This window comes from Misgurnus anguillicaudatus, chromosome 2 (genome assembly GCF_027580225.2).
Source record: "Misgurnus anguillicaudatus chromosome 2, ASM2758022v2, whole genome shotgun sequence".
NCBI classification, from domain to species: domain Eukaryota; kingdom Metazoa; phylum Chordata; class Actinopteri; order Cypriniformes; family Cobitidae; genus Misgurnus; species Misgurnus anguillicaudatus.
In genome coordinates, this window is record NC_073338.2 from 45,685,695 (window position 1) to 45,710,931 (window position 25,237).

General features: G+C 36.5%; 1 protein-coding gene across 1 annotated transcript in view; it reads left to right on the forward strand.

Annotated features, from left to right (window-relative positions):
- The window catches only part of ephb1 (EPH receptor B1), a 326,298-nt gene that overhangs the window by 267,134 nt on the left and 33,927 nt on the right, over positions 1–25,237 (forward strand). Inside the window, exons 7-9 of the mRNA XM_055203462.2 lie at positions 8,231–8,393; positions 13,525–13,633; positions 16,236–16,300. Of these exons, the coding sequence (XP_055059437.2) occupies positions 8,231–8,393; positions 13,525–13,633; positions 16,236–16,300 (337 nt within the window). The remainder of the gene's footprint in view (positions 1–8,230; positions 8,394–13,524; positions 13,634–16,235; positions 16,301–25,237) is intronic.

A 25,237-nucleotide genomic window follows, 5' to 3' on the forward strand; every position in this document is an offset into this window, starting at 1 on the left:
CAGGTGGAGCTCTTACCCAACTTATAAAACGTGGAAGTATTCCTTTAGGGCAGACAGTTCAAACTGTGTGTATATTTTGATTATCACTCTGAATCTGATCTTTCATCATAAGTCCTTTACAAAAACGCAATTATCTCAAGAATATTTTTAATTTTAATAATTTTGTATTTTTAAAGAGACCTACCCATATTTGATAGATGATGATAGAGGTGATAGAGAACAAATGAAGATAGGATGAAAATTTTTTCTAAAAGCAGATCTGTTCTTTCATTTGATAATTGGGTCAGTGAAAAAAGTTTTGGCAAGATGAGAAATTCAATAAATAATAATAAAAATTGTTTTAAAAGCATGCATCAGGTTTATTTCAATGCACACAGTGTATTTATGTTAATTGTATGCAATAAAAATACATTTGCACAATTTTTATTAAAGTTAAGACTGAATGGACCTGAAAATGTCAAATGGTGTAACCGGCAATTCCGCAAAAAAAAATTGAAATATTAAATATTTTATCCACTTTGATGGCATGTAAGTGTTATCATAAAAAATAATAATTTTAAAATATAGTTTTATTAGTTATTTCTAAATGTAAATGTTTTTGTAATATTTGTCCTGACATATGCTGAAAACAGATCTGTTTTCTAAATAATCTTTGACAAATTATGTAAAAATGTATGTAAAAAAATCATATTACACTAAACTAGAGGATTATATTTTATTACACTTTTTTATGAATATATTTATATTTTCATTTAAAAAAGACAACTTATACCAATTGAAACAGACCACCACATACACCACATTGACATTTTTGCAATTATCTCCCAAATATTCATTCAAAATTAAATAAAACACAATATTTTTGACTTAGTTCTCAAAAAAGAGAATGTATGCAAGTAATCTGCAAATTTATTTTGAAATGTTAACCCTTTTAAATTTAATTTATCCATACGGACACAAAAATATTAACATCACGTCATTGGCCAATATTGTGTGTTTAAATATTTAAAGACATTTACATACATTTTCTGTAAGGCATTAAACTTTTGTAAATAATATTTTATGGTTTTTACAAAAGTTTAATGCCTTCCAGAAAATGTTTTTAAATGTCTTTAAATATATTATATTATGCTGGCTGGAAACTTTTTTTTAAAATGCATGCTGGAAAAGAGATAAAAATTTCTGTAGAAATTACAGTATCACTGGCAGCTGTTTGCCAATAACTTATTATAGGTTCCCACAATGCTTTTATTCTGTAAAGATAAAGACTTCATATTAAAGTTTAATGTTCATCTAACTTTAACAAATTGTTGCCAGTAAATAACACAAATGTAAGTTACTGGCAAACTTTTTTTTTTTACATCTAAACATTTTGTATAAAGGGCATAATAGGTGCCTTTTAATTGTGACCCCGTTTGTGATTTACTGTAGTTACTGATATTGGAAAAGATGTTTTGTTGGTCTGTTTGTTTTAAATATCTGTTTTATTGCTTTTATTTTACTACTATGTGTTTTTTTTTCTGTGTGTAGTATTTTGCGATCATCGTGTCTTTGGCCATACCTGTCAACATTGGGATTTGAAAATAATGGAAATTTACAGAAACCAACCTCCTGGTTTCACTACTAAGCAAGGAAATAGATGCGTATACCTTTTATCATATTTTGTATGGCTCTAGAAAGAGACTTGTTATATTACACATACTGTACAGTAGGTCGCACACATTGCATTCCTTAACACCTTCTGAGTTAAGCGGTAAAGCACAAACAGCAGTGTTTTCCAACACGGCACACGCATTCAAATGTGGGAGTTTGTTTACGCGTGGAGTTGGCGGACGTGCGCGTTGAGTGCACGTGACGGTTGTAGCTTTGCACGCTGCTCGTCATCCACCACCCTCCCTCGGGAGCTTTTCTTCTTCTTGTTTCATTGGTGGGTGTCGTTTGAGTGATACGGTACAATGCTGCCTGCTTTACCGGAGGTGAATGTAGCAAATATCAAATATGCCCAGTGGGATTTTTATAGGAAGATAAAAAAACAGGAGAAATATGGGAAATTATTTAAATAGGATGATGGCGGGATAGAATGGTAAAATAGGGGAGGGTTGACAGGTATGTCTTTGGCTCACATTTAGCTTATGGCTAACACTTTACTATTGCTATAAGATCATCTCATGCAAATAATCCAACAATACACAAGCAAATACTGCAAAACTTCTGTCTCTTTAAATATCACATGTGACTGCTGGGTCTCTTTAGATGATCAGAGATTTAAATATTTTCGTCACTCCATCCTTCTGATATACATTTAATATAAGTGATTTTATTTTACATGCAGCGATGAGAGAAGTTGCATGAATTTTCATTCATATATATATATATATATATATATATATATATATATATATATATATATATATATATATATATATATGTTTCTTTATATTTATATCCCTCGGCAGCATTATGCAGTGAGCGTACAGGACGTGAGATCCAGCATTCAGTATCAAAGCACTGCGGTTATTAAAGATATGAAAGTGTTCACAAGGCCAATACCAGGGTTTTGTTTCAGTTGAATGAATTCAATCTTGAGTTCTCAAGTGCGATGATCTCTCTGTGCTGCACTGCAGTCCAAATCATGGCCCATTACACAAACAATACCAACACTACAGGTAAAACACATTACTATTGAGAAATACTTTTGAAATGTACACCATTACACCATACATGTGCATGTGTGTTCGGGTTTAGATACGGGCCAAATATTGTATCATGACAACCAACTTGTGCAAAATGTCCTTCTTAAATTAAAAGACACACTGGAATGTAGTTAAAGGCATAGTTTGCCCAAAAATGAAAATTTTGTCATTATTTTCTTGTCGTCATGTTGTTTAAAACCTGTATGAGATTCTGTATTCTGTTGAACACAAACTGTGACATTTTGATAAATGTCAATGGAAGTCAATGGGAACCATCAACTGTGTGCTTACCATCGTTTATCAAAGTATCTTGTTATTTGTGTATTGTGTAGCAGAGTCAAGAAACTCATGCAGGTTTTGAACAACATGAGGGTGATTAAATAATGACAAAACTTTAATTTTTGAGTCAACTATCCCTTTAAACTGTATTTATATATCGCAAAAAAATCTGCCAATGTGGAAAGCAAAACTGACTTGGTAAGATGATGATTGAAAGTAGCCTAAATGTGTAGCTAAAAAACGTGGATCTTAAATCTAGACAAAAATGCTTTAATGCATTTATATGCATTAAATAATAAGTACTTTTTAAAATTTAATTAAACTAGAATATTTAATATTATATTTCATATTAAAGGTGCAGTATATAATTTTTACAAGGATCTCTTGACCGAAATGCTAAATAATATACAAAACTATATTATCAGGGGTGTATAAAGACCTTTCATAATAAACCATTATGTGTTTATTACCTTAGAATGAGATGTTTTTATCTACATACACAGAGGGTCCCCTTAAATGGAAGTCACCATTTTTTGCCGCCATGTTTCCACAAAAGCCAAAAGCCCTTAATGGACAAACTTTTTTTTACTTTGTTTGTCTCCGACGATGACATGCTTGTCCGGTGGCGGCTACTGTAGCTTTTCTATGTCTTTCAAAAGCGAGAAGTGAGCAGTGGACTGAGCCGTTGGTTGCGATTCGCAACCTCACCACTAGATGCCGCTAAAATTAACAAATTACACCTTTAAAGAAACAGTATGTAGGATTGTGGCCAAAACTGGTATTGCAAATACAAAACTTGTGGCTAAAGCTGGTACTGCATTCACACAACTGGTGGCCAATACACAAAATGACAACATAAACATTAGTTGAGGGCTGCAACTCCACTCTTTAAATGACAATATCCTGGCCGGACCACCGTTGTCAGTGATCTAAGTATTTGAAATGAAAATTATTTCTTAATGTCTAGTGACATATCAGGGCCATTTTATGATGTATTGATATACATTTCTTACACACTGTTCATTTAAATCTAGTCACAAAAATATTATTGGGTTTTAAAACTAGACAACGTTTCACGATTTATAATCACTATATAAAATAGTACACAATTTTAAATGTGCAGTGTGTAGATTTTTGCAGGATCTAGTGGTGAGGTTGCGAATTGCGACGACTTGGTAGAAAGAAACCAAAGCGTCACGTTAGACGTTAGAACTAAGGTAAATAATTACAATATTTATAACAACTAAAAAAGTATTTTTCTCCAACACTGCCTTATTGTGGTGATAAGTTTAAGTTTAAGAGGTTTTACCGGGTGGTGTTGCCATGCTGTAAGAAGAGGTGGCATGTGCCACCTGGTCGGGGAGTGGTGGCTTTTTGCCACATCTAGCAGCGTCATGCACACTAAAGGATGTCAGAGATATTGTGTGTTTGGTTTGCCGTCTATTAACAGAAGGACTGATCTGACACCAGCCCCATCCCCCTGTTTGTGTGATGGCGTGTATGTGTGTAAGACAGCCGCATCCCTTCTAAAGGACAGATTGCTTTGCCGGTTTGTGACACCTGCCTCCTGCCAAAAAACAGTCCCACAGCGCACAGAAGACCTGCTGAGAGCTTTGTCTGTCTGCCCTGGCAGGCGCTCCTATTGGCTGGCTGCCATTAGCCCCGCCCACCTCGCGGGCCTTCCCATAATCCCCATTTGACTGACAGCGGGAAAGGCCGCTCACAGGAGGAGGGGTAAAAGTTTACTGCTGGGGAAAATAGAGGTGTATTTGCAAACAACTCAACGGGAAGCAAAGTGCCACACAAATAAATATATTGCTGTTATACTCATACTGTTATAATTTGACAGTATTTCTGAGTTTACTACTGTTCAATCATTTGTTACTACCATTCTAAGGTAGCGTGCACACCAAAGTGTTTACGCTGGTGGCCGTAATTTCAATCGTTTTCAATAGAAGCTCGGTGCTTTTCAGAAAAGCCAGCAGCTGGCAGGGTTTGTCCACGCTGAGCTCCAGTGCTCAACGTTTTTCCGTGCTCAGCATTGAGCGCCGAGTTAAAAAATATTCAACTTTGGGTGAAAAGCTCACTTTGTCAATATTACGCTCACTCTGCCATCCAATCACAGTGGAGGAGGGGTGGGACAAATATCACAACAACTAACCAGCGCATCGTTCAACAAAGCATAAGTATTATAGCAATCAAGGCTCTCAGCTGAAAAAGCTGGCAAGTCAGCGTCCGCCTGCCGATTCACCCGCTGTTGTGCACGCCCCATAAGTGTCCTGTAGCTTACTTGCTAAAGCATTGCATTAGCGTTGCAAAGATCATGGCTTCGATCCCCAAGAAACACATATACTGATAAAATGTATATGGGTGATTCTCACGAAAACTTGGTTTTAAAAATGTCAAGCATAAAAATGTAAAAATTGCTTAAATTTACTTTTTTTCCCACCAGACATTAAAAAAAAGTCTGGAGTAAGTGGGAACATTAATTTAAAAACTTTTACTTATCATTTAACCCTTTTTGTAACATAATTTAAAAAATTAGTCCTAAAAAATCTCATTACCGCAACAGTCAGAAACATCAACACTGACATATTTTCAAAATGACATGACAAACCTGAAAGAACATAATTTGGAGATTCTGCACATGCATTTAAAATCAAAGTATTATGCTTCTATTAATTAAATTAACATTTAATAAGCATCTGTTGCGGTAATGAGAATCAAAATGTCGTGTAAGCATTCTGACAAGACAATATTTCAAATTAACTGTAAAAAAAATGATCTTACCTGGTAGCCATCTTGAAGTAACTGGTCCATGTGCTTGGTCACTCAAAATCAAACTTTATTAAAATTCTGTATGTGTGCTTAAACTGTTCTCAAAAAGTGTTGCGGAGGATGAGAACATCAGGCATGGACACATCATTTTCCTAATTTTTCTTCATTATTATTTACATGAATATTCAGTAAATATTTTTTCTGTCATCTAAAGTAGTCTAGCAAAACATCCATTTATTTTTTTTCTTAATATTTTTGTGTTAATTTGATTAAATTACAACATAACGCATGTTCAAACACAGCCGGACACATTGCAGTAATGAGAATTTCAGCAGAAAATGAGATAAAATTTACAATTATAAATTCTTAACACAGTATTGTGTTAATTCTGATGCTTTTTAATGTTACTATATTACACATTTTAAAGCTAAAATCATTAGTGCCGTGGTGTTACAATGGTTTCGTGAGAATCACCCATATCTTATAATACACGGCACATAAAGCACTTTGGATTAAACCTATGACCTTTGTGCCGCTATCGCAATGCTCTACCAGTTCAGCAACTGGAAAACTCCTTGTTTCAAGATATACAGAAAGTTTAACAGGTTTGCAATGATACAAGGGCAGGTAAATGATAGCAGAACTAACGTCAAGGTGAGCTATTCTTTTAGGATAAGAACTACCGTCCACTTTTCCTTAAAACCCTGCAAATATGGACATCAGGCTCCATCCCCAGTTTGTCTGTCAGGCAAAATGACGCTAACCGCATTTATTTATTAATGGCATGGTGGTGAGGTCACGATCGTGTGTTTGTGAGCGCTCTACATTATTAACATCACACTGTTGAAGTGCACTCTCGACAGGTTTTATGTCCAGGCACGGAGATGCTTTTAATTTCTTCTCAGAAAACAGCAGTGAGGATGAAAGGTGTTTGACGTTGAGTACTGCCATGATTTTTTTTTAAATTACAGACAACTCTGCCAGTTCTTTTCTATGTCAATCATGCACACTTTGGTGCTGAATTATTAATATCGCTGTTTTCCCGATTATTATTATTATTATTATGTTGCCATTATTAAGAAACAGATTTCGCCTTTGGCCAGCACAGTGGGAGATCGGAGTGTAGCGTGTGCTTTTAGTTCAAACGCTGCTGTGAATTTTGATGAGACTTTGAAAAATAAACTGGATGTTGCAGCATGCGTATCTACAAGGCGTTACCTTACCTGATCTCTCTGTTGTCTAATAATAGCACTTGAAGTTGGCTGCGATTTTGCCTGATTTTTTGTTTTTAGTTTTGTTGAGAGGGGGTTGTGCGTGCATGCAGGATTTGAAAGCTTTTTCATCTTTCCTCAGCTTTCTTACTACAGTATGCATGTTGTGCTGTATTTTTGACTTTTAACTGAATTATGAAGAAAACAAAGATGAGCTTAAGATTTACAATTCGTGCCATTATGAAGTAAGACAGCAAGATATGAGGAGCTCAGATGCAAAAGCCGCTAAACGCCGCCTTCTTCAAAAATGAGATAACGTGTTTTGAGAGACAGTTGGCAGAGAGAGAGAGAGAGAGAGACGTCTGTAAGCGCACCCTGTATAATTTCTTTGTTTGCCAAAACACAAAGATATGTTGTTACACAAATAAAAGTAGACTCTTCACAGTTTCAAATCATGTTTTGCACGCAAGTGTATGATTTATAATGAAGTATTTTAAGTTGATTCCGCTTTGATGAGGAAACAAAATCGTCCCCACATTTTTCGACTCCAGGGTTTTAAACGAATGCATTCGGCACTTATTATACGTTTATCAAATACCTTTGCTTCAAATGTGCAGGTCAGTTTCGGTTCAGTTTTTTCATTTTTTACATTCTGACTTTCATTATTTGCAATATTTCTAGTTGCATCTTTAGTGATTTTGCAATTGTTCACTAGGGTAAATTGGGACACCTACAGTCTAGTGCTTGTAGGTGCTCCAAAACTACATTAATGCCAGTGAATTTTTTTTAATTGTCCAACGAAAGGGCAAGTAAAGTAAGTTGGCTTAACCCAAATGAATTTAAATAAAATAAGTTGAGTGAACTTAATTTTTACTTTTGAGTACAATTTCCACAGCTTTTGTTCAGATAAATCAGTTCATTTGTGTGAAAATAGGTGTCATCATTTTATTTAGTTAAACCAACAAGCTATGTTTTGAGTTTATTTGTTATATAATTTATTTTTTATTACTAGAATTTAATTTAATTTGATTTTATAAACTTAAAGCATTCTTATATTGCATATTTTATATTGAAAGTTTTCAAATCGCAATTTCTTCAATTTTGTCGTGCAGCCCATGTAGGAAGCCGGTTTAGACCAAGTACTGTATGATATCTTGGCAATGAGTCTTGATTTGCTCTCTGTTTAATCTCATTGTTATCTTATATTAACATTATGGTCCTATAAAAACAAATCAATAATCTTTGAAATCTCATCTCTCTCTTCATCAGGATTTATCTGAAGTGAACTCTACACAGGTGAAGAGTCAGACGAACACAGCTCGTGTGGATGGATTGCGTTCAGGCACTGTGTATGTGATGCAGGTTCGCGCCAGGACAGTCGCCGGTTTCGGCAAATACAGCAGCAAAATGTGCTTCCAAACCCTCACAGATGGTATGAACCTCCACGCCAATACCCGTGTGTGTGTTTGTGTTATGCCACTTTCATACCATTGATACTTGCTTTCTATTAGTTATTTTGTATCCTCTCGCAGATGAAAGTGAGTCAGTTTGTATACAAGTAAGTTTATTAAATATGAGCTTTATTTAGGTGTATAGTTATGTTTGGTTCATGTGAAATTTTAGACCGTTTCAAATTTTAAAACAGTAAGAAGATACATAAAGCCAAATATTCTCTCTCTTTCTCTCTCTCTCTCTATATATATATCTCTCTTTCTCTACCTGTCTCTCTCTCTCGTTCTCTCTCGTTCTCTCTCTCTCTCTCTCTCTCTCTCTCTCTCTCTCTCTCTCTCACATAACCTCTATCCCTCTCATGGCTTTGATTAATGGTTCTGTATCTATAGCATAGCATGTCCCGCCTGATGACTCTGCCAGGGACACACACAAGCACGCACACACACACACACACACTTACAGACACAGTATGCCAGCAGGACTCGACTCTATAAGACATCCGCCAGGCAGCTGGCTAGTTGCTGGGAGCCTCACAAGTGCACACTTTTTCCTGTCCAGCTCACACATTAATTTTTTTCTCAACCCTGCTTGTCTTATCTGTCATGTTGGTGTTAATATAGCCGAACTGCCCTGATAATGTGAGACAGAAACATTCACTGGTCTGCTCTGTTGTATGAACATGGGCCTTTTGTTAGATGATGTGATGCATGTTTGTTGATAACATACATGCATGTAGATGTTTCATGGACCTTGAATGGACCAAAGACATTCACACATACATGCATTCATGCAACAAACACATACATGCAGTATAGTGCAAAAGTCTTGGGCAACCACCAGTTTTGTTGATTTAGCAAACACATCTCACATTTCATTTAGGTTCAAGAGATCTAAATGCATGTAACAAACACATAAATGCATGCACCAAAAGCATAAATGCATGTAACAAACAACTAAATGCATGTAACAAACACATAAATGCATGTAACAAACACATAAATGTATGTAACAATCACATAAATGCATGCGCTAAAAATATAAATGCATGCAACAAACACATGAATGCATGCAACAAATACAATGCATGCACCAAACACATAAATGCATGCACCAAACACATAAATGCATGCACCAAACACATAAATGCATGTAACAAAAACAGAAATGCATGCACCAAACATAAATGCATGCAACAAACACATAAAACATGCAACAAAAACATAAATGCATGCAACAAACACATAAATACATGTAGCAAACACAGACATGTATGTAACAAACACATACATGCATGTAACGAACATAGAAATGCATGTAACAAACACATAAATGCATGCAACAAACACAGAAATGCATGCAACAAACACAGAAATGCATGTAACACACACAGAAATGTATGTAACACACACATAACTGCATGTAACAAACACATAAATGCATTGGCCATCGGGAGCTAAACAAATGCTGGTGGGTCCAAACATTTACTGGAGTAGATGCCATTATCCTGTATTTTGGTGCATTTTAATTAAACACTTGCTTTTATTGCTTCTAAATGCTTTGTTTACGTTAAGTTGCGGCCTTCCCAGGAGTGCAGTTGGTGAAAGTAATGAAAACATGAAATGGAGTTTAATTTATATGGACTCTAAATAAGCCTAGTGGAATGGATTTGAGGAAACGGCAGCGTGGAAGTCAAGGCTGATGTTAAAACATTTAATTTATTAGGGCATTCCTCTAGTGGAATGGATTTTACTGACAGCGCTCTAAACAGTGAACAAGCACATGCGTTAATTTAGATAAAAAGTTAGTGGGTCCAAAATCATTGGTCTTAAAATGTGGGTGGGTCTTGTCCCACCCACATATAATAATTCCGATGGCCATGCATTGCATGTAACAAACACATAAATGCATGCAGCAGTCAAAATGACAAAGTAACACAGCCACTCCCACATGCATAAAACATGTAAATCAGGCATATTTACATGATAACACAACTGAAGTACAGATAAGGACACAATAATGTGTCACTAAAAAAGACAAAAAACCTGCTCATGTGTGTGTGCGTGCTCATGTGCGTGTGTGTGCTTATCCATGCCGTCACACCCACTAAAGTAATTAGTGGCCGTGTTCACTCAGTGCCAGCTGACGGGCACATTCACTGGAATTCTGCCACGACACGACATCGGTTAAGACAATTTGCACCAATCATCAGGGAGAAAAGTCTTACACACACACACTTACACTCCCCGGAGTCTCTCTCTTGTTTTGACAGCCAGGTGTAATGACGAAGAAATGATTGTGTTAAATGAGGTGTGTTTTAGCCCAGTATACACCGAGCTCTGCTTCCTGTCGGCCATTACAGAATTACTCAGCGTCTCATGAACGACCATCGCGCATCTTTCTCATTGTTAAAATCCACTACTTTATGACACACACGCTTTGGCACTTTAGGTACTTGGCTACACAGCTGGTTCTTGAGTTGTATATGAAATGTTCTGTGGTGCATGCAAGGAACAAGACGACGTACAATGGAAATGTCTAGTGATGTTTTCCCAGAGCATCGCATAAACGCTCAGTAACCGTATTTAACCTCATTTAGTAGGGTAGAGAGAGACGTTCCTGATAAAACAGCTTTAGTTAAACTGGTGTGCTGATCTAAGATTGTTTCCCAGTAAGGTCACCAGCTGGTCTCCTACTGTAAACCAGTTGAGCAGTTTCTTAGTCGGGTTTGGAAAGTAGGGGTGTAACGAGATATCCCCTGACGAGATCTCGCGAGATTAAATATGTATTGTGAAAATAATTACGTCACAAGTTTTCTCGTGGATGTGATATGCTGGCCGTTTCTCAAACCAAAGGCTGCGTCCTTTGGAGGTCGCATTTGTAGACTGCATTTGTCTTATTACAAAATATGAACAATTATAAAGTTTACTATTATTACTATTTAGTAAATAAATTGTTGTAATATGTTTATGACTTGCAAATGTTTAATGCTCAATTAACTTAAATAAAGCAGCCTGCATATTTGACCTCCGGAGGATGCAGCTTTCTGTTTGAGAAACGGCCACTGTCCTAATATCAGCATAAAGTTAAGTTTCTTGCTTAACCTTTTCCAGTGCAATGTGCATGTGTTATATTCTGTCTTCTACTGCAAGGGCTTTTTTGTTTGGGTTTCCAATAATGTTCGCCTGAGACGGGTTGTGTTTGTCTGTTGATCAGTGTCAGATGTAAAGCATTTTAGCAGATTAAACTCACTCTGAGTTTACATGATTTTATATCTGCATGTTCTTGCTCAAGAATAACAGTGGCTGTATCATTTCTATTGTAAAGAATTGGACAAATATTAAAGATATAAATGCATTTAAACGTTGTTTGGCTAAAAGTAAGCATCTAAAGTGAAAGTAATAGAAGTGGGTCCGTTAGCACCCCCTGCATGCATTTGTTATAATACATAATGCTGTTTTTTATTACAAAGGCTACATATTACTGTAATGTGTTTACTTGTTTTGATTCTTTATTTGAACCAGTTATTATTGCATTGTCATTATTATGTATTTTTAAAGGTTATTACTCACTTGGGTCTATTTTTATTACCAAACAAATCTAATAACTTAATTATCAATTAAAAAAATAATTGTTAGGAACAGTCCTAGATTAGTTAAAACATTTCAAAATAATGTGATTTCAGTTTCCCATTAATTTATTTTATCATTGAGGACTTCTTAAAAAGTGTGAAAATATTGTATTGTTCTCGTGAACCAAATCTCGTGTCTCGTCTCGTGGATGTCTCGTCACAACCCTAGAAACTATTTTTACCAGCTTGACCAGGCTTTACCAGAGACTAGCTTAGACTAATTTAGGGTAGCAAACCAGCAGGCATTTGATCAATGAATTTTAATTAATTGGAATAAGAAAAAAAATTATTGAAATAAGTTTACGTTTTTCATAAACACTTAATTCAACAAAAAAATTATTATTCTATTGGCAGATTTTGTTTTGCTTGTTTTAAGCACAAATTTGCTTGCATTTTATATTTTTTGTCTAAAAACTAAAGTTATTTTGCTCATCAAGAAAATACATGTTAATTGAAGAATTAGTGAAAACAAGACAAAAATACTAAGTATTAAAGTCATTTTTTGCAGTGCATAGTTTTGCAGACACTGAATTTATTTGGTGTGCTGTCACTTTAAGACCTACATGTAATGCACGGATCCCATATAGTGTTACATTGCTAATACTTTTTTGAGGATAATTTTGAAACTGTAGATCGGATTAAATCGGATAATATGTTTTTTTACCCAGCTCTTGTTCTTTATGAATTGCATTTGATTTCTGTATTTATCACAATCTTTTTCAGTCTTATTTGTTACACCCACTGTGTTTTGCCACAAAGGTGACAGTCAAATGAATGCATCTAATTAAAGTAATTAATCATTACATTTACATAAGAAGTAATTAAAAATGAACTAATTAAATTTAAAACTGAACCGATTAACATTAAAACTTTTCAGAAATACTGAAAATATAAGCAGATCACACGAAAAGCCACCGCTGTGAAGGCCATTTAAAGATAATCTAGGCTTATACAGAAGATTTACAAAGTAGGCAAAGAGATGTTTGGATGGTGCTGATGAAAATCTAGTTGCCAGAATAATGTTTTCCTCAGAGAGATATTATCCTTGTCTAACTTTCTGCAGTACACTGTCAGAAAAATTTACAAAATTGTCTCTGGGATGGTGCAGTAAAGGCCTCTAAAGCCCGGGATACACTGCAGGATTTTTACACTCCTATAAGATCATTACCTGATCACACTGTGCAACATGGATCATTTAAACTTGGGTATGACAAGCATGTAAACTCTACGATGATGACATCTATTGAATCGTAGGCTGCGACACACGTTAGAGCAATGTCACAAGCATGCACTACTGGTAAACAAATAGGTCGTAGCCGCAAACATACTGCGAGTTGATCATGCTCAGTCCACAAAACACGCTTCTCCTTCCTAAATAGGTTATCTTCATACGTTTATGTTCTTTCATCTTGTTTCATCTCTATAGGAAGTGGCCATTTCAGTATCTAATGCATGCTTTCTCTCCATCTCGTTCTCTGTCTAGACGACTATAAATCCGAGCTAAGGGAACAGTTGCCATTGATTGCGGGCTCGGCGGCAGCTGGAGTGGTCTTCATTGTGTCTCTGGTGGCTATATCTATAGTCTGTAGCAGGTAAGATTGACTTTTAAATCCAGATGTATGGCTGCTGGTTTATGTTCACCATCCACATAAGGACAGACTGTCGGTCGTGTATTGGTTAAAAGTGCTCATGGTCTTCTGAATGGACTTTTCGAGTGACTAATGCACAACATTCAACTGTATAGTATACATGTTTGACGCCAGCTTCAAATATTTATCAATACATCAGACCATGACCGTCATCCAATCAGAAACACAGAAAAACCAGATGTTCAAATATTGAATTTTTCTAATATTTTCCACCTCATAGCACCAGGAGGGTTTGGATAGACTTGATAATGTATGAATGTCAATGGATTAGATAACAAAATGGCAAAACCGAGTAGAAAGATTTTTTTATTGTTTCCTCACTTTTGTAAGTCACTTCAAATGCATGCCTAAATGTAAATGTTATTTAAAAAACAATAAATGTGACCCGTGTTGGCAAAATGTGCACCGTCTAATTTTGAGCCACAGGCAAAAGAAGTATAAATGTCAATTTGGTCGAAATTGAGGTTTTCATTAAAATAAGTCCATCAAGCCATCGTCTAGTGATCTCAATACTCTAAATAGGCATTAAACATCTTAAATTATCTTTATTGTACATTTTCTGATAGGTGTACCATCCTAAATGCTTAATCTAATACAAAGATGTGCATCTGATATTTTGGTTTCGGTTTTAAGAGATGCAGGAATTAAAAAATAAAGTGCAGGACTTGATTGATGTTAAAATAGCTATTAAAGGGATAGGTCACCCAAAAATAAAAATAATGTCATTAATGACTCATCCTCATGTCGTTTCAAACTTGTAAGACCTCCGTTCATCTTTGGAAATACAATTTAAGATGTTTTAGATTTAGTCCGAGAGCTTTCTGACCCTCCATTGAAAATCTATGTACGGTATAGTGTCCATTTCCAGAAAGGTAATAAAAACATCATCAAATTAGTCCATGTGACATCAGTGGGTCAGTTAGAATTTGTTGAAACATCGAAAATACATTTTGGTCCAAAATGAACAAAAATTACGACCTTATTCAGCATTATCTTCTCTTTCGAGTCTGTTGTGAACCGCGTGCACGAGATTGCAGTGACGCTGCTGACATGTTATCTGGTGCGCCCCAGCTTTTTTTGCACCCGAGCTTCGCTTACAGTCTAAGGGAGACGCACGCTGTAAATTTAATTTTTTTTTCCGCAAACATGTCTGAGGATAACACGTCAGCAGCGTCACTGTGCACGCGCGTTCAATTTTTGTTATTTTTGGACCAAAATGTATTTTTGATTCCTCAACAAATTCTAACTGACCCACTAATGTCACATGGACTACTTTGATGATGTTTTTATTACCTTTCTGGACATGGACAGTATACCGTACATAGATTTTCAATGGAGGGTCAGAAAGCTCTCAGACTAAATCTAAAACATCTTACTTAAACTGTGTTTCCAAAGATGAATAGAGGTCTCACAGGTTTGGAACGACATGAGGGTGATTAATGACATTGTTTTCATTTTTGTTTGAACAATCCCTTTAAAGATGCAGTGTGTAGATTTTAGCGGCATCTAGCAGTGAGATTGTGAATTGCAACCAACGGCTCAGTCCACCATTCACCGAAACGCATAGAGAAGCTACGGTAGCCGCCACAGGACAAACATGTTGTTATACAGTAGTGATAAAACGTGCTCTGTACAGTAGTTTGTTCGTTTAGGGTTACTGGGTTAGGGTTACTGTAAAAACATGGCGGCACAAAATGGCGACTTCCATGTAAGGGGACCCGCAGTGTATGTAGATAAAAATGGCTCATTCCAAGCTAATAAACACATAACAGTTCATTAGGTAAGGTCTTTGATAATGTAGTTTATATTATATAATGTATAGTATATTGCATTTCTGTCAAGAGATCCTTCAAAAAGTTACACACTGCACCTTTAAGAGCGATAAGACATGAAGACGATCTTTCTCGCACTGACTGCAAGGCCGCGAACCTAATATGTATACATCTACACAGAATTACAGTTTTATAAATTTGTGTGTCCTAAACTTATTAGTTTTACCAGTGATTTGAAGGTATGGATGGAGTTATTTTGCTTTTGATCACTCAAAAATCTGACTTTGCTGACTCTGTCAACTTCAAACATGGCGTAGCTCTGGCATTTTATTTATCAGATTCAAACAATGAATAGATTAATAGAGAATGCCAAAATATAAAAAACACTTTTTGCTCATTCTTGACTGATTTTGCCAACACGAGTCACAAATGTTGTCACACTTTCTGTTTGTCAAATATGTCATAAGCTACACTTGTGGTTACTCTAATAGCGTACTGTACATGTGTGACCTGACATTACACAAATCCCTTAAAATGTCCATTAGACTAGTTTTTTTAAAGTATCAGTTGTTTGTAGACGTCTCTTGATCTGATGAAGTGTTATCTAATGCAATTACAATCATGCATTTACAATTCTGTACAATTCTTGTGTTATGTATTCAGGGTGTACTTCTTTTATGATGTACTTCTCTCCATTGATGTTTTAAATCTCTCTCTCCTTTTCTCTCTCTCTCTCTCTCTCTCTCTCTCTCATCATCATATTGTTCCTGTAGGAAACGAGCGTACAATAAGGAGGCCGTGTACAGCGACAAACTACAGCACTACAGCACTGGTAGAGGTGAGCAAAAGCTATGATACTATGCCACTCGTGTTGACATTGATGGACACCTTTCATTTTAACTTGACTCCGCCCCTTCCTCTGGGGCGAACCTGTTCTGAAAAGGGTCATTGATTTAGGGCGAAAGAAAACAGACAGCAGACATTAGGAAAGAGCTGTGAGGTACAGGAAGTGCTGCGGGATGCTGTATAATCAGGAGGGGAATGAAGGAATGGCTTCAGGCCTGAGCGTCATCTCGATTCCCAAACTGCTTTTGCTTCAGTCGACTTTTGATAGCCTGGAAAAAAGCTTCAGGCTCATTAGAAAGCGAAAACTTTGTGTCTCCTTCGTAAGCGTAACCTCTCAGAGGATTTGGTGGGCGATCTGCGAAACAGAATTTAATTAATGTAAGTGCAGACGAAGAAGTAAACAAATGACGGTGACAGCCAGACTCGAACATCAAACGGACAGTTTACAGAGAGGAAGGCGAACGTGGAAACAAACAAAAAGCGAAAGACGTGAAAACGTGTTACTGCTGTCGTGAGAAATATTTGGATAATTACAAAATGTATTCATTCTTGAATGTCAATGCATATGAGCTAAAACAAAGCTGAGGGCCCTCGACTATGAATATAATTGGATGAAATGTCACAGGACTACCCAGAGCTTTCAGACATTAGCATTATTAAAACTTTTGTTAAGACGCGAAAGTGTGAAGTCAGTGCTGGTATACAGAAGAAGTTTAAGAAAGTCTGTCTGGCAAAAAAAATATATCAACACCAACGTCAGGCAGAGATTTGGAAAACTACATATTTTCAATATCGATTTTTAGTCAACATAAACTAGTTTCAGGGTCAACTGACTCTTAGAAGAATTTATGTTAAAATGTTTATTTATATTATTACAAATAGCTCTGAGTAACATGCATCTGTTAATTACTATATTTAGACTAATAGCCGTATTTGTGTTTAGTTAGAGTCTATAATCAAACCTGCGCTGTTTGGGCGATGGGCCAACGGGTTTGTATCACCGAGGGTGTTATTACCTGATTTTGTCCTAACGAGTACTTTTACTCATTTAGCACACACTTATCCAAAGCAACATAGAAACGAGAGAGCATTTAACAGAGTCGTTATATAAACAATTGATGATACAATGTAATGCTGAGAAGTACAGTCATGAATCCAAAACCCAGTGGCAGTGCCTCCTCAGATGGGTTTAGGGTGTCAAAATATGTGTTCGGTGCAACATGCCAGCCTATGTGCATCACGTGTCATGTCAAAATAAGTGCCTGCTGCATGCGCCTTGAAAGAGTTCACGATAAAAGAGACGCTCATGTCTCGCAAGACACTAACTTTACATTTAACTCTGATTACACAAGCGAGTATCTGGCAACGCGAGTGTCTCTTATGAAGCATCTTTAGCAGGCACGTATTTTGACTCACATAGGTTCACATTATGCAAGGAACACACATTTAGACATACATGACAATGTTTTGATGAGTTTCGCCTCCTCGGAAAAGAAGTCACGAGCCGCTCCTGGCAAAACCACTGAAATCTTTTTGACCCTTATGACTCAATCCCAGATGGACACATCCACTTTTCCAGAACACACACACACACACACACACATGCTGTTAATGTAAATGGATGGTAATTTGTGTCAGCTTTTATTACTAAGTTCTCCAGATGTTTCTGGTGACCGGATCTCCACTCATTCCCTACATCAAAGTTTATTCAGTGTTTGACCATCTGGCCCAAGCTTTCAAACCATAGCGCTCAGGTTCAGGGTTAGTTCACCTGGTTCAGTTTTGACATCTGTCTTTATCGGCTGAGATAATTCAGGTAGATTTACTGTAATGGTAGTCTTTTACTATTTTTGTTGTTGCAAAATTGCAGCTATTTCTGTACTTATATTTTGCAGAGTTACAGTACATAAATCAGGCGTGTCATGCACCACTTTTTTTAAAAGGGGGCACAATGTGCCCAGCTCACAAAAATTACAGTCTTTTCCATGGCACTCCCACTTACAGTACATTTCTAACAATCTAAGCCCCCCTGCCTTTATGTGAAAACCACAAAAATAAACGTGTTGACTAACTTTAACTATATCAATTTAATCACAATAATGACATATTTTAAATGATCATATTGACATCTAAAATGGCATTTTTGTTTATTTACGTTCTGTTTAATGACTTGTTTAATTGTGCCATTAAAGGAATATTCCAATCCAGATAATTTACTCACCACCATGCCATCCAAAATGTCGATGTCCTTCTTCGTTCAGTCGACAAGAAATTATGTCCCTCGAGGAAAACATTGCAGGATTTTTATAATTTTAATGGACTTTAATAGAGCCCAACATTTAATACTTAACTCAACACTTAACAGTTTTTTTCAACAGAGTTTCAAAGGACTATAAACGATCCCAAACGAGCCATAAGGGTCTTATCTAGCGAAACGATTGTCATTTTTGACAAGAAAAATAACAAATATACACTTTTAAAGCACAACTTCTCGTTGTGCTTTAATCTGCAGCGTCTTCCTTATAAATAGAGTAACATGTAATACGACCAACACCCTATCAAAATGGCGAAAATTTCTGAAAATGACGAGGATGCAGCGCAGAAATAATAATATTGTGCATATTAAACAGATACGCTTCTTTGATTTGGTGGTTGCTTGCAAAACCCATTTGGCTCCAATGGGTTTGAATGGGCATGACACCTCTGCATAAGGTTTAGTTACTTAGCTTGAGTTTCTCTCTATCTCTCTTTCGCTATTAATGTTTCCATTATTCCATCATTTATGCGCAATTTGAAGTATTGCTTAAGCAACAAGTGATGGAGACACCAAATTTCAAATAAAAATCCCTTAATTCATGCTTGCTTGAGGTGGTTTTTGAAAAACAGTAAATGCGAATAATGGGAGATGGAAACGCATTTGCCGAATAAATTCTGATGTAGCGGACATTAAACGCCCTTGCTGCTAGTGCCTGCATCAAAAATGCTGCATTCCTTCTTCAGTGCACAGCATTCAGTTTGGCAATTACAAACTGCACTGCTAATAAGTTAATAACTTGCCCCATCGTGAGTACAGAGCAGCCCTGTCTCCATTTTCTAAGGGTGCCTTATTTAATTTACTGTTGGTTACCAATACTGCCGTTATGCGCTTGAACAACTTGATGGAAACACACCTAATTCACATTTGTTTGTTTTTCCTTTTTTTTGCGAATTTTGAAAAGATTAACTTCATGTTTGGACGAAAACCCAGTTCTCTCTCTCTCTCTCTCTCTCTCTCTCTCTCTCTCTCTCTCTCTCTCTCTCTCTCTCTCTCTCTTACTCACTCACTCACACACACACACACACACACACACACACACACACACACACACACACTTCTCTTTTAATGAGCACCCAATAGAGTTCAAAGCCTTAAATTACTGTGAAGAGGAAAAATGAACAGTAGACATAAAATGGAAATACAGTTTTGTGTAAAATGTGGATTTGAAAGCTGTATGGATTCTCAGGAGAGTTAGGTGTCAGTACTATGGCTATAATATTGGTGCATGGCTGTTTAATAGAGCTGATAGATCAGTGAGGTGTGGTAAATCTAATCTAAATACTACAGTGTGTCAAACAGAGAGCTGCAGGGATGACAGATTTTTGTAGGCCAACCCAGAAGTTAGCCTCCCACGGGTTCCCTCAGCATAAAGTCAATAGGATTTTTGGATTATTGCAAAATAATAAGCTCTGTGATCATCAAAAGGTTTTGATACTTACATGTTTTTTCCATCAAGATAATCTTCACAAATAAACACAATTTTTTTAATCAATTTTTAAGTCTAAATGCATTTACTAGAAATGAAATGCCAACTGTAGGCTATAAGCCAACTACACTATGGTCGCTCGACTCCAACATCGTCCCCACCAAGCTTACGGCAACTCCTTCAAACATTAAAAAAATCATTTAGAAACATGCTTACTGAAAATTACATACTGTATCTTTTTTGGCTATTGTTGCCATGTTGCGTCGTTTTGTTTTTGTGATTTTCTTGGCGTTTAAAGTTCCCGACCACCTCTGTAGTCCCATGTTGCAGCTTGTTAGCAACCACCCATGTTAGGACACAAGTGAGTTATTACTGGTGTTTAAATAATATTGAGCTTATGTTAACCAAAGATCTTATTCAAGGTTTTTAACCCAAAACTTCATTCAACAGACCCATTGACTTCCGAATGAGAGAATTGAAAGTGCTAACATGCTAACTCAGTTTTGGGTTTTGTCTACAAAGTATATCATCCCTGCAGCTCTCTATTGTCTCGATACAATCACAAACAGGCTGATTTAGACAAAGCTTAACAGGTTTTAACACTCTTTTCAGCAGCTTAGAAACTGGATTTTTTTGGTTTCTGTATTAGTGTCTTCAGGTTCAATGCAAAAGTGAAGTCAATGTTCTGTGTCTTGTGGAAATGGGCTGCAGAGTAGTTGGTGTTTCAGGCGGATCAAGTGGTTATGAAATATTAACGTATATATTTTCATTCGCCTCTCTCAGCCATAAGGAATATTGAGAGATGTGGCATTACTCCAGAGAATGAGTGTAGGTAATCTGTTTGCTTTTTGAGTTATTGATGAATGAACACTATGTTTCTAAAATTGGTCTTGAAAGCCACCACTTGGCAACATCCTTGCAATCACCCAGAACACACTACAGTGAGTATACTCATAAAATAAAGCTTCCTAAAAGGATCGTGTAGCTTCATAGTTCCATAATGACTAATTTCTCTCAAGCAGAACGATACCCAGATCCAGATCTTAACTTTGCATGCATGTTCATGGTCATAAATAAAATAGTCACAATATTTCAAGAATAAAATCACAGGTTAACAGTTTTTTCTAAAAGCTTAAAAATCCAAACGGGTCAAATTGCAGTGTTGTAAAAGTGCAGGTTTTTGGTGTTATTAAAGTGAAAATGTGCCGGACCCAATATTTCGATTTTTTGTATTTTTGTGCATTTGTATTTTTTAAGCACATAATGTTTTTTTTTTTCATTTTCCTTTTATGTGCAAGATCTGGCAACACACGATCGTGTTTCTGTGATTTTCTGCGCCCTGCATACACAAGACTTTTCACCCTTCCTGGTGTCCATGATGCACGTTGACAGCTAGTTATTCAGTTCAGTTATGTACACTATGCATAGTTTCGCTGACCTCTTGTGCTGCTAACGAAATTTTCTACCATTGGGCGTTACGGGAGCATGCATCGTCGGTCAACCAATTAACACTTTGCAGTGAATCTAGCTCCACCCTTTTGGTACTGGACAGCTGGGATGGTACCCCAACGGCAGGGGCCCAAAAAAGTGGTACAGTACACTATTTTGGTACCACTGAAAATCAAAACGAACATAACAGCATACTGTACCGTACTGCCTGGTGGAAACGTGACATAAGAAACCTTTAATATCCATGAAAGCATTATTTTTCCTAAAAAGTTTTTTTTTCTTTTAAAAGCCTCTGAATACTTTTAAAAGATATGAAAGAAATGGTTCCTGTAGAAAGCTTTTGTCTTAAACACACTGCAAACTTTTGGGAGTGACAGCCGCATTTAAATGCGGGAGTGAATCTCCTAAATGGACGCTCCATGTGTGTACGGAACAAGACTCAGGTGATTGACACGGGTAACCATAGCAACGCTTTGCTGTCTCGCGTGGTTATCATTCACAGCTTCACGAAAATAATATCACAGTGTAATGTTTTGCTATAAACCACCGTCTGGGAGTCTGTTGTACACATTTGTGAGGTTGCATTTCTCAGTGCTGTCTTGCAGTGTTGCCAGGTCCTTGTTTTTTGTGCTTGCATAACCATGGCGCTTAACCGTTTGTGGCTTTTGGCTCATGAAGCAATCAAGTTTTTGATGTAAAGTGAGAATGTGCCGGTCCCAGTATTTTGATCTTTGAGGTACAGCATTTGGATTTTTTTATTATTGGATTTTTCTTGCTCGCTATTTTTTCTGTGCAAGATCTGGCAACACTTGTAAGCAAATGCTCGTGCGCCTGTCATTTTCTGCACTGCGCATACAGAAGATTTTATGCCTTTCCAGTCTAGTTTTTCAGTAGAGAGACCTGTCGTGTCTATGATGTACGTTAACAGCTTTCAGTTTCTGTAAATGTGGTTGTCAATACCTGCATTTTGTGGGAGTTATTTTGGTTGTAGAATGTGGTTGTCAGTCCCATAAATTACTGAAGTGTGTGTGTACAGAACAGGATTAAGCACTAAAAGGTGACGTGAAAACCAAATTTATACGCTGTGTGTATGAGGCCTTTGGCTGAGAGAAGAATTTATTTTAGTGTTGTAACCGAATAGCAATGACTTGGCAACCACCTACAGCACCATCACATTAGTTTTACATTTCGCTTTAGTTTTATATTTTCTTTCTGAAGTCCTTTGTAAAGATTATGGGTACAAATGTAATTCTGTCTTTAGTATAACGCATGGTGATGAATTGTAAACCATGTTGTCTTTGAGTTTTGTGTCATTTCACACCCACTAGAGAACTTGCTTCATTATTGTGTTTGAAGACATCGGTGAAAGTCTGCTGGCATTTCTGTATCACGCTGAGTGTCATACCCTCGCCTCTTCACCCTTCGATGTCAACATTCCTTCTCTTTCTGAAGCAGATGATCTCTCGCTCGTGTCTTTCAGCTTCATTGCATCAGATTTCACACCTGCTTCGGGGTCTTTTATGGGCAGCGGATATGAGCGCTTTATTTTTGAGCCGGTGTAATGTAGGCTTTGTTTGTGTGGGTCGTCGTTTCTCTCTGATGTTTGAGATTAGATTCTGTATCATCTGTATCTCTCTCTCACACACACACACACACACACACACACACACACACACACACACACACACAGATAGTGATGTTTGCACATGAAGTTTCATCTTCTGCCATTAACAGCGGTTTGATAGCGCGTTGCTTTTATCTGTTTATGAGCTCCTGTGGGGGATACAGACAGACGAGAATTTGATTCGGCTCTATCTGAGAAACCGAGAGAGAGAGAGAGAAAGAGATTCACAGCAACCGTCTGGTGCTCCCACGGCTTATTAATGATGTCACCAATCCGTGATGGTTTTTAAAGAGAGAGAGAGAGAGAGAGAAAGAGAGAGAGAGAGAGAGAGAGAGAGAGAGAGAGAGAGAGAGAGTTGATGAAAACAACAGTACCTGTACTAAACAACACAGTTGTGACACTGGACCACAAAACCAGTCATAAGGGTCAACTTTATGATATTAAGATTTATACATCATCTGATAGCTTATAAATTAGCTTTCTGTTGATGTATGTTTTGTTACGGTAGGACAATATTTGGCCGAGATACAACAATTTGAAAATCTGGAATCTGAGGGTGCAAAAATTTTAAATATTTCAAAAATTGCCTTTAAAGTTGTCCAAATGAAGTCCTTAGCAAGACATATTACTAATAATAAATATATTCTTGATATATTAATGGTAGAAATTTACAAAAAATCGTAATGGAACATGGTCTTTACTTAATATCCTAATGATTTTTGGCATAAAAAAATGTATAATGTTGACCCATACAATGTATTGTTGGCTATTGCAACAAATATACCCATGCGACCAGGGTATGTCCAGGGTTGTGGTCCAGGGTCACATTTGTTAAAAGAAAATTTTAAGTTGAATTTACATAAAAGTTAGAGGAAATTGATGGCCTTAAAAAATGTAAGAAAAAGTTAGGTATTTTACACTTGAAGCCCAGTTTTCAGATTGTTTATGATGAAATAGAACGGTTTTGACTGAAATTTGGACATATGATGCTGGCCCGAGAATTTCCGGTTTCTGTTCTATCACCCACTACCTCTACAATAGCTGCATAGGTGCACTGGAACAATCCTTCCTAAAATGCATTAAATTTTCGTTTACAAAGACGTAATACCGTACCTTTCAGCACATCTAATACAAGTCAATGGAGTTGGACAAAAACTACGATAAAACCTGTTGGAATGCGTATTTTGCAGCGATTTTTGTGTGAGCATACCAGTGAACACCCCTGACCACTCGGTGAGTTTCGCGTCTTTGTAGACGACAGTTTGGTGCATTTTGGGAGGGATTGTTCCGGTGCACCTATGCAGCCATTGTAGAGGTGGTGAGCGAAACAACAAACACCCAAAAATTCTTGGGCCAGCATCATATGTCCAAATTTCTGTCAAAACCGTTCTATTACTTGTCCTTTAAGTAAAACATTTGAGTAAAACTTAAAAGTAAAAATTTCTCCCTCTTGCAATAACTGAAGTTTAGTTTAAGCTCCAAGTTGATTCCAAGAATTTCAAAGGCATGCATATTTGGTAAAAATATTGATTGATTTTATATGTTTACCTCAAATTTCTATAGAGAGAAATAATATTAATTCCATTTTTATTCCAAATGCAGCAATATGAGCCACTGAGATTGCTAACCTAACATTTACAGTAGTCTGTTTCATTTATATGTTTTCATACTTTTTTTTGCTTGTTTATGAAATAACTTTCACACATTGTTGTGATTATTTAAATTAAATATTTTGCAAGGCTACCTGGCAGTAAATATAAATGCTCATAACACATATTTAAAAGTAATCTGATATGGTCTCATTTATACAGGTGCTGCAGCTCCCCCTTGTGTTTTTTAGAGAGATGTGCAATCATTGTGGTGATCTGAAATCATCGCGATGAGGTCAAACATTCACAATGAGATTATTATTTAATCATTGTGACAGCCCTAGTTATATTATAATTTTATTTTATTTTATTTTTCAAAGCCACATTTAATAAAATCTTATTTTATCTTATTTTTTGTGATAATCTAAAAGTCTATTGGATAAATTAATGGACTTTAATGGTCCTGCTAACCTTTCAGGTTGGTCTACAAAAATACATCATCTCTGTGCCACTTTATTAAGCTG